The following is an 11,334-nucleotide window of genomic DNA, read 5'->3' on the forward strand; positions in this document are numbered from 1 at the left end:
GTGTTTCATGCGCAGCGGTGGTCATACGTAGGATGTTAGGATGTATTCCCACAAGCAGAAAAAAATTACCATTGAGGTTGGTTGCTACATTCGAAAAGCTACAAATTATTTAAGAAAGGCCTGAAATAGATCTGCTTTTGTATCAAAATCACAAGCATTGGTTCCAATTTTATTATAAATTAAATACAGACTTTAACATAAATATTTCGAAAACCTGAAAGCTTTTCAAATGCACCTACGCCCTACTCCAACTTTTCTTTCCATCTCTCTTTTTCCCTCTCCCATACACGCTAATCCCAACCATGATCCTTCTGCACCACATGCTTGTAAATGGTAATAGGAACCGGATATGGTTTAGGCACTGGTATTTTAATTTGTTTCACTACTTCTACGGGATAGGGACGCTCCACTTCCACTGGATATGGTTTCTCAACTGTATAGGGTATACGTTTTTCGGTAATCTCGGGAACGATGTTATAAGTGGGCACTTCAATTTCCTGTTCGACCGGCACATGCACTGCATAAGGTTCTGGAATTTGTATGCGTATCACATTGGGCACCTCTACGGGCACTGGATGCGGTATGGAGAGTGGCACCTTCTCGATCACTTTCACAGGCACATGCTTGGATACCTCTGAATGTGTCTCAACCGGATGATAGCCGCCGTATTGCAGGTCCTCAAAGCCGTGATGTGAAGCCATGATGTAATTCAAGTGGGCGAACATGACACAAAAGGAAAGCCAATTTAACTAAATATTTAAAAGTAAAACGAGAAAAGGATTAAATTATTTCTTGAGCAAATTGCAAAAGTACGCACGAAATGCTCCATAACTTCAAACTTTATACTATTTTCGAGTACAACTGCGTCACTTTGGATACGTTTCAATACTGCATCTAGTTGCCTACTTAGCCAAGGCTTTTATACACTCAACCAACTGCATAGTATTCATCATTTTCCATTTCAATTCCTTCAATAAGAAAAATACAACAATACTTTCGAAAAAGTTAGCCCAGTGAAAGAGAGTGCAGCCGGTTGGTTGCTCTTGAATTTCATAAAATTACGGTGTATTAATGAATGTGAAGTGTGGCTGTGTTACTTGTATGTATATATGTATGTGTTGGTAATAAAGTCGTATGCGTTGAAAAATAATCCGTTGCTTGTATTTGGCTTCGGCCTCTTAGAGGGCCTACAACAATAACAAATTTTAGTTAGCACGAGTATTAGGTAATACTCTCCCACAGCATTCGAATATTCGATACCATTTGAATTGCGGAAAAGAAATTTGCTGAAAATAAAAAATTACATAATAACGATCGCGTAACAAGTGCACATCGTTTGAAAGTCAGTGTAATCAATATGATTTGATAGCGACTGACCAAGACCGGGTTGCCAGCACAAAGTAGTCAAGGTGTATAAATTTAAGATTTTTGTTCAAAGTCAAGGTTAATTTGGATTCATAAGTTCCACAAAATGTTTATTTTTTATACAGAGAAAATGCCAAGCATCGTCAAGGAAAAGGCTTATAAAAAATCAATGAGAATTTTGAATGACATCAAACTTGAGCGTTAAACTAAAATTTAATGGCCCACAGAACTGTGTATCAATGCTGTTTTTTTTGGCTTTAATTTTGATTTATGCTTTTGAATTTTTTTTAAGTTAGTCAAATTTTCATAAATTTTGCATCGGGCGTATTTTTGAAGTTTGAGAACTTAAATTTTTTTTATATTTTAAACATGTATACAAAATAAAGTACATAACAATTTTTTGACACTGCAACTAGTTACAAAAAAGGTAGTATTATTATACATAAAATGACTATTTGTGCACTGCGACCTAAAATGATATATTGTGCAGCCAGGTAACCTCTCAAACAGTTTTAGGCTATTAATACATCCTGAAACTGCTGTAGGCTTAATTTCTACTAGGAGTTTTGGATCTATAACCATGCTTCCCAAGTAATTTAGTCTGAGCCGTGCCACTGCTGGGCATCTGTACACGTTTTGTATCAATGAGTATTCTCGATTGCCGCATGCCCGTTTGGGCTCCCCAGTACTCAATTAAGCCTAGTTGTTCTCGGTCACGTAAAAAGGCACTTTTGAAGCAGCTGCTTATCCCGCAGAATGGTTCAAGACCAATGAAGAGAGTGCTTGCACCCCTTTTCGCTAAGTTGTCCACAATTTCATTCCCTTTGTGCCTCTCATATCCCGGTACCCACATCAATGTGACAAAGTTTCTTGATGCTAGAGTTTCCCAGACCAACCTTGATTGAAATGAGAAGCTATCTAGCGATTTTAGACCTTCTTGACTATCAGAGAGAATGTTGATATTGACACCATGCGTGTCTCTACGAAGACATTCCCTGGCACACAGCTCTGGGATGTGGTCCTTCGCCTGAAAAATGCAAGTCGTTTTTCCATTACAATTCCCTTCTTGAAGTGTGATCGGAGCGGGTACTGCCATCTTCTATTTTGGGCCCATCAGTAAACAATACCTGTGCGCCCTGTTTTAAAGATATTTCATGGTTTTTCCACGCGTGAGCGATTGCTTATGACCACCTTGAAATTATTGGAGAATTCTCGTTTTCTTTTCATCTTGTCACACACCGTCAGGCACGTAGAGTTCGAGATTGGACCCAGAATTCTTACATGCCCTGTAAAATTGCCTTCTTTAAGATTAAATAGATTACGTAGCCTTAGGACTGCACTAGCTGCCGACCGTTTGCCTACAAGGTGGAATGGAATGAGTCCAGTGACTATTCCTATTAGGGTCCCTAGCTTCCTTCTTCGGGTGAAGGGTACCAAACATGTTTTGTTCGGATTCATCGAGAGTCTTTCTCTTGACACCAATGTCGAGAGCAAGTTGCATGCGATCGGTTATAGTAGAGTCAAACATGCCTCTAAAAATAATAACTAAATCGTCAGCAAAGCCCTGAATTTAGTATCTGAGATCATCAAGAAATTGTAAAAGCTTCAATTTCCTCACAATACTTTCTCCAAGATGCTCTCTTTGATTTTCTCAGCTCCAATTTTAGCAATTTGAAAACCAGTTCTCTGTTCTCTTTTTCTACTCAAATACTGTAGCTTTAAACAAACATGCTTAGCCGACGCGAGTAGCGCAGTGGTCATGACTTTCGAATCATTTTTGTTTCGGCAGCATGCCAAAAAAGACTGGATTTTGTTAAGCGTCGAGAACTAAACCTGTTAATTTCCAAATGAATTCATCACCTAAATAAAAAGTTATATCTATACCATCGTCAGTCATTTATTGATAGATAACACTAGTCTACAAGGAAAAGTATCCGAAATAATTTAAACTAATATAATATCTGCTTCTCTGTCCATGCAAAATTCGGATTGATAACTAAAATTAATTTATTAGTTTGAGTTTTTACGATAATCGTATCTTTCGTGTTTAATGGAACTAGGCCGACAAAATTTAACCAACATTCAGACCCAGAAACCAGACTATATATTTCCGAAGGTTTATGATGCGCTGAATCCAAATCTGGCCTCAGAATTGCTCTATCAGCTCTGGTTTTCGAGATATCCTAACCTAAAAGTGCAAAAAACACCATTTTTGCCCATGAAAATTTCAAAATGCGATATCTCTGCGAAAAAAAATGATATTTGAGCAAACAAAACGCCATTTGAAAAAAGAAGGATTGTATTTAAAGATGCCATCCTTTAATTTTGGTGAAAGAAAACATCTGCAAGGCTACATAACCTCAAATATGGGCAAAAATGGTGTTTTTTGCACTTTTAGGTTAGGATATCTCGAAAACCAGAGCTGATAGAGCAATTCTGAGGCCAGATTTGGATTCAGCGCATCATAAACCTTCGGAAATATATAGTCTGGTTTCTGGGTCTGAATGTTGGTTAAATTTTGTCGGCCTGTGTAATAGTTTGTTTTCTTAACGGTGAAAAGCAAGTCCGACATATGTGCATATCAATAGTGCTGAGGTGAGAGGAAAAAACTTGGTATCAGAATAAAAAATAGCTCATTAAGTTCGTAAAGTCTTTTGCCACGTTTTGAAAAAAATGCCTAATATTTTTATATTTATACAAGCATCAGTAGCCTTATAAGATTAGCTGCAGTTAATAAGAAGTTTCGTATAAGCAGTATAGGAAAGATTATTGGATTGGAAAGACGCGGAAATTTTGCCGCTATGATCAAGGAAGATGATTTAGTTCGATTTTATTTGTTGACACTGACAGCTCACTTGTATACGAAATCTCGACTGTCAGTTAATCAAAATACTTGACGCAAAGTTAAGAAATATTGCATGCTTACTGCTGCCTTTTTACGGGATATTATGTGTAAATTCAAAACCCAAAAACACTCAAAGCACTTAAGGCGAATACCATCCGAGCCTATAGAAAACGTGAATGTGTATCAAAATAGTACCTAAAATTATTCCATTTCCTTTGAAAATAACATAAACTTATTGGAAAAAATATTATAATAACATATGGAAGATCGCGGGTTTTGTTTATAAACCTGAAAGGAAGCATCAGTTCATATACCGAAGAATCCAACTTCAAAATGGGTAAATAAAAAATTAGGGCAATGATTGCTTTTTCGGTATTCATGAACTTATATACTTTCATCGAGTAACTGAAGCTGAAACTATCTTCAAGTTCTTACTGAACTAGGAGAAGGAGCATAAAAAACGACCCCAATCGTAGGAGGACAAAACATGGGTTTGCCATGTACACAATGCACTGGCTGTTTTTGTAAATAAATTTCTCACATATTACAACATCCCAGAGTTGTACTTGTAGTGCTCACCTTAGTTAAGGGATCTTACGCTATCCGACCTATGTAAATCATAGTTAATGCTACTGCGACCCATGATGTGGTATATTGTGCTCGATTGCGAGCCTATTGAAGGCTTCTAATGAACTGGAACTCTTCTTTGTGCTTTTTGTGGCATTTTATCAATGGATCCAGAGTAACACCACCTAGGCGAGTGAGTTTTCGTTTTGCAAGAGCTACACATTCGCAGAGGATGTGCTCTGGAATTTCATCGCACAGCACGCAATAACGACAGATGCTTATTTGTACTAGCCCTAGTATCCTGAAAAGATAACGAAGAGTGTTCGTAAGGCTTACCTATCCAGATTTAAAAACCTATTCCATGCTCCTATACAAGTAGGGATAAAGTGTTTGCCTGCCTCTGCTCAGGACTTTCCATCCATTGTCGTATGGATGTTCCGCGTTCTCCCAACTTCTTTTATGTTCCCGCTTATTACGCCTAATTCAGCTATGTGTTAGTCCAACATTTCGGGGCCGTCATGACCTTGATGATTGGTACCCAGCTCGGCAAGACAGTATTGCTTGTTCGCTTGGTATTGGGGGCAGTGCAGCATTCCTCAACGAGCTTAAATGCTATTGTTCGAGAATGCGGTGTGTACGGGATTACCGGTTTATTGAGCTTTCAATTCGTTTTAAGATAGACACATTCAATCGTATGGGGTATGTTTAAACACAAATAATCAAACCATCACCTGGCAACCCTGAGTATCTGCATAAAATTGTAAACAAATAATTTGGCGTTTTACTTTTCTGAATAACCCCACAGACGCACACCTCTTTTAGGTTAAGGTTGTGCATTTGTTTTGTTATAAATTGAACAGATACGGAATTACTTGCAGTAAAAGAGCGAAAAGTCATAATCCACAAAGCCAACTCCGTCCGCCCCTTTCTAGACGCACGCCGCTTTATGCTTAACCACCACCACCTGGCAATATCAAATGACTTTAGTGAAAAGTGATAGTAGACACTTCAATAAAATACACAACTGGCAACAAGCCAATAACAACAATAAGCAACTTGCAACCTGGAGAAGCAGCAGCAGCAGCAGCAGTGGCAGCCGCTAAGCATTAAAGACAACTCAATAACCAAACAGACGAAAAATGCAACCAAAATGCAAGTGCAGCAGACGCCAGTTGTTGGTAATAAAACGACGAACGGTAACAAGAAACAGCTGGCACTTCTTAAGATAACTGTTATTGTTGTTGTTGCAACTAACTACTAGTACGGTAGCAGCGTGGTGTTGTTAGAGGCAGATCGGTAATGCGATACGAAACGTGCGCATATATTTTCTTTTTGTTTTTTCTTTCACTCAAATTTTTTTATTATTAATATCTGGTACTGATACGAGCATTGGCAGTGGTAAAGACGACCGCGATGCTGTTGGTCATGGCATTGGAAGGCAACCAACTTGGTGTAGGGTAACTACTTTAGTCAGGTAACTTTGCTGGTGAGGAGGTAAGCAAGGAGAGCAACTAAACATTGAATGGAGGTAAATGGGTGATTGCTGCGTGTTGCAACATTAACGATTACAGCACTTCCTCCTTGACGGGGAATTTACTATAAATATAAAGGCACTTGATTTCCTTGTGCTGACATTTTTCACTCAATCATAGATATAAAGGAAGCAATATGTTAGCAGGTAACTGTGGAATTATTAAATAAATATGCACCTTTACCTAGTTGGAGCTTTCTAAATTGATAATGAATTTTATTTTTACGAGTATTATCACTAGAAATAATTAACACTGGTGTATCCGGCTTCAGTGAGTTAAAAATCCCTACCTTAGATTTTCAAGTAAGGAAGCAAAGGCAACGCGAGCGTGCAGAATCGTTATTTCACAGGCAGCGAGGGAAAAACAGCTCAATCAATTGATTCGATTGGAAAAGGAAACTTTTTACGAGAAGCCAATTTTGTACTTTTCTTTAACTATATTTAATATTTTAACACTAGAAATATAACCATATGACAGGATGCACAAAACTTTATCGCACGCTTCAGTAGTACACGATTTTCTAACGGCCTCATTTGGACGTAATATTAAATACATAGTTATGTCAATAACATAGTAATTTTATAGGGAGGGTGCAAAGGGCTACTTGTATTGGCATCATCGGAGCGTGTAGGACTTGTTACAGTGCTGCCCTTAATGTCGTTTTGCAGTTAGTTCCTATCAACTTTACCATTATTTCCTTCGCTCAAAGTTCAATCAGGTTAATGGAAGTTGAACTCTGGAGGCAATTTCTCAAGGAACTTGGATGCATTTTTAGGCAGTTAACACCGTATTTCTTTGAACTACCTACAGATCTCTCTATCCGCAAGCTGGAGTTTGAGGATCGCGCCAGAGCAATCTTTCAAAGTAGGTAGGATTGGAATGAGGGGAACATCTATACCGAGAGTGGTACGTCTGTCTTCACTGACGGCTTAAAGATGGAATCGAGAGTCGGAGCAGGGGTTTTCTATAAATCAGCGAATTTATCTGTGATATATCCTTAAAACTGCAGAATAGTGTTTTTCAGGTAGAAGTCTTTACAATCCTGCTCTGACGACGCCATGGTGCAGATCCAAACTGATCCATTCCTGTAAGGAGGAGGTCAAATCTTTTGGTTGTTCAGGTAGCATGAGTTGCAGGTCGTAGGAACATAGAGGGAAATAAAATTGCGGATGAGCTTACCAGAAAAAGGTCGACTGAATTGGTCTGAGAGGTCTCCTACCCGATCATCGGCATCCTTTGACTGTTGTTAAAGGGCAATTGCCCAACTTATTTCTCGGAACAGCGCAAAAAGATGAAATAGTCGCGACAGAGTAGGGGGGCATCTCTATCTGCCGGCTGGTGATTATGGGCACTCCGCAAAGTGCTGTTCTCTCACCATTTCTCTGGGTTGTTGTTGCGAATGACTTGCTGCAGGAGCTGGCGAAAAGGGGCTGCCGGGTGATTGCCTACGCGGATGACGTGGCACTAATTGTTAGAGGAAAATTTGTTGATACTCTAAGCGATTTGATGCACGGATATCTGAACGTAGTTGTTAGATGAGCAACGGATTGCGGCCTGTCGACGAAGCCTCTCAAGGTGAAGCTCGTCCTATTGACGAAGAAATATAAAATACCCAGAGCTCAACTTCCCTCAATAGGGGGCGCTCCGCTGGTGCTTTCTGACAAGGTGAAGTAGCTAAGTATTATCCTTGACAGTAAGCTTGCATGAAAGCCCAACATTGAGAAGAGAGTAAAGAAAGCAGCAATCGACTTGTATAGATGCAAGGGCGCAACTAGCAAAAGATAGGGCCTTTCACCTAGAGATGTTTTTTGCTATATAATCTATAATATAAAGGTGAATGTCTGTACGTTGTCCGCGCATCACTACGAAACGACAACACCAAATGACGTAAACATTTTTATACATTAATATTTTCACCCAATGAAGGAACTCCCTTCCCACAGCCCCCAGGCCGCTCCCGCACTCTCATTCGTCACTAATAATCAAATATTATAGTTGTTAATAAAAAAATATTTTCTATGAAATTATTGTTTGTAATTCTTTTATATACATATCCTAAATCCCTCAAAACTACTTCCACACGAGCGGGGCCGCGGGTTAAAGCTAGTACCATTATTAGGTAAAATTTGTTATATGGGGTCATAGTCTGTTGGAACTCACTAGGCAGGCAGAATTGCCACTACACGTACCGGCATACTGAGAGGTTCGGGCTATAGGCTCAACGTCACTTGTGGGCACTCAAGCATAATATGAAACTTTGAGGTCATCCCCCTGCCGTATACCCTCGCTTAGACCAACCGGAACTTTCTCTACTCACATTTCATCAAGGGAAGAGTGGACGGGGGGCTACTCATGGAGACAGGGCCTGGTGAACTTGTTCACGGATGGATCGAATTTGGAAGGCAAGGTTGGTGGAGGAGTTTTTTTGCGACGAGCTGCCCATCAGACTCAAATTCAGATTACCGCACCACTGCAGTGTGTTCCAGGCAGAGGTAGGCGCAATCAAAGAAGCAGCTGATTGGCTACTCACATGCATACTAACAGTCAAGAAAGTAAATACTTACTCCAACAGCCAAGCAGCAATTAGGGCCCTCGGGTTAGTGACCGTTCATTCGAAACTGGTCAAGGAATGCCTGGCCTCACTTTCGATTGCATCTGAATTCTTTGACATAAGGCTCATCATAGTTCCTGGTCACAGCAGCATTGCGGGAAACTGTGACGCTAATGAGCTAGCCAGACAAGGGTCAAGGACTAAGATTTAAGCATCTTGGCTCCAACCTCATTGCTACGCCTACTGATATATATAAATATCTGATCAACTTCATCAGCAGCATAAAGCGGTTGACGCAAACATAGCACCGTCATCGTTCATAATCCACACACTCTAAACCCATCCTCCTAACCATCCCACCCCCACCTCTCTCCGCCCTCTTCTTTCATCCCATCGGTTTCCTCCTTCAACAATGGTATCACAAAGGACGAATTAGTTTTTTTTCTTCGTCCACATGTGACCACTGCTTGGGCAACCATTCTAACCTAACCTAACCGTTGCTCCCATTTATTTATTTATGAACCTCTCGACTTCTTCATATATTTTGCTGCAGATGCACGTGACATTTTTATACCTTTATGGTTTGTTTTATACCAATGTTAGTTCTTACCTCGGCGCATTATTTGAACAGAAATAATTATGCGGCAAGCTCTAAAGTTATAATGGACCCTCAGAATACAGGTTCAGACAACTATTCTTCGTATGACAAGTCATTACACTTTTCCATTAACTCATTATGAATATGCTCGTCTTCATAGTCACATTACTGTCATTCATCACCTTTGCTCTCTTCTTTTTCATCTAATACGGCACATATTTCGTCTTCTTCCAGTTCATGATAACAGGGTAGTAATTTTTCCCTAAAACAAAGCAATAATGCATAATACAATAATAATTAACGCGGTAGTCGATCAGAAGTAAGTGTCGTTTTTTTCATAATGTATGGTTAAATCGTAATACTTTTATTTTAAATCTCTCTATCAATAATTAAGAGAATGTATTTCCTAAAAAATTCAAAAAGATGAGAAGTAAGAATAGCGAATCAAAAAATATTTATATTCTTCTTGATTGGCGCGATGACCGCTTACGCGATTTTGGCCGAGTTTAACAAAGCGCGACAGTCGTTTCTTTCTCGTGCTAACCGGCGCCAGTTGGACTCACCAAATGAAGCCAAGTCCTTCCCTACCTGATCTTTCCAACGCAGAGGAGGCCTTCCTCTTCTTCTACTACCAGCAGCTGGTACCGCCTCGAATACTTTCAGAGTCGAAGCTGTTATATCCATTCGGGCGACATGACCCAGCCAACCTAGCCGCTGGATCTTTATTCGCTGCGCTATGTCTATGTCGTCGTAAAGCTCATACAGCTCATCGTTCCATCGTCTGCGATATTCACCGTTGCCAACGTGCAAAGGCCCCAAAATCTTGCGCTGAGTCTTTCTCTCAACCACACCAAGCGTCGCTCCATCGGATGTTGTAATGCTTCCGCGCCATTCGCTGGGACGGGCATGAAAAGAGCCTTGTAGAGTGTTATTTTCGTTTGTCGAGAGAGGACTTTACTACTCAGTTGCCTACTTAGCCCAAAGTAGCACTTGTTGGCAAGAAAGAATCGAATCAATAGCGAATCACAAAATATTTATACGAAGATTTTTCAAGCAAACTGGTTTTCCAGAAACGTTCAAAGTATTGCATTTCTAGAAATATTTTTATAAAAAAAAATTTCAATAAACTGTAAGAAAGAAAGATAAATCAAATGTAAATATTAGTAATTTCAGCACATTAATTTTGCATTCTTAATCGCTATCAGTTTATCAGTCACTATCGGATCCGTGTGTGTTTCGTTAGCTTCGAAAGAACTGACGAATGACTGACGAATTGTAATGCATATGCGGCGATTGCCCCCCTGCATGTTTTTTCTATCTTCATTATAATGCTACAGAGGTGATTGCCTACTACTTAGGACATGGAAATGTATAATACGTGTATCGAAAGCATAGATCGAATATATCAGGCTGGAACTACTGGTGTATACCAAGTGGTTGACGATTCGTCAGTCACGGCCGGCTCTGGTATTGACGGGTATCTGATTATTACTGGGAAAGTACACGAACAGAACTAAAATCAGCTTGATGAAAAATGTTTTGAAAGAAAGCACGTATGAGGGGCGAGTATCGAAGCAAGTCGATTCTTTCGTTGGTGTTGAAATAGCCAAATAAGACTCCGATATTGGGTGAAGACAGCGCTTGTAGCAAAGAAATTGGTCTAATCGTTTTTGCCTTTCATAGAACATTTCAAGACGAATTGCGGACAAGTACTCCCGACACTAGCCAGAATCTGTTACAAGTTGTAAAAGTACCGTTTAAATACTCATAGAAAATACACGTATGTACAAAAAAACTAAATGTATGTAGTCGTACATTGAATTAACAGCCCAGCATTTGTTAAATATTTTTAAAATAAAATAATTTATTGTATTAC

At 39.5% G+C, this 11,334-nt stretch overlaps 1 protein-coding gene across 1 annotated transcript; it reads right to left on the bottom strand.

Moving 5' to 3' along the window:
* Positions 1–290: 290 nt before the first annotated feature.
* Positions 291–875, bottom strand: LOC129236143 (titin-like). The gene is made up of 2 exons (XM_054870366.1): positions 818–875; positions 291–749 (listed from the first exon to the last, which is right to left on the bottom strand). Exons 1-2 carry the CDS (start codon positions 827–829, stop codon positions 291–293), a joined length of 471 nt encoding a protein of 156 aa, XP_054726341.1. The 5' UTR covers positions 830–875.
* Positions 876–11,334: the final 10,459 nt, after the last annotated feature.

The sequence above is a fragment of the Anastrepha obliqua genome, chromosome 1, assembly GCF_027943255.1.
Source record: "Anastrepha obliqua isolate idAnaObli1 chromosome 1, idAnaObli1_1.0, whole genome shotgun sequence".
Lineage (NCBI taxonomy): Eukaryota > Metazoa > Arthropoda > Insecta > Diptera > Tephritidae > Anastrepha > Anastrepha obliqua.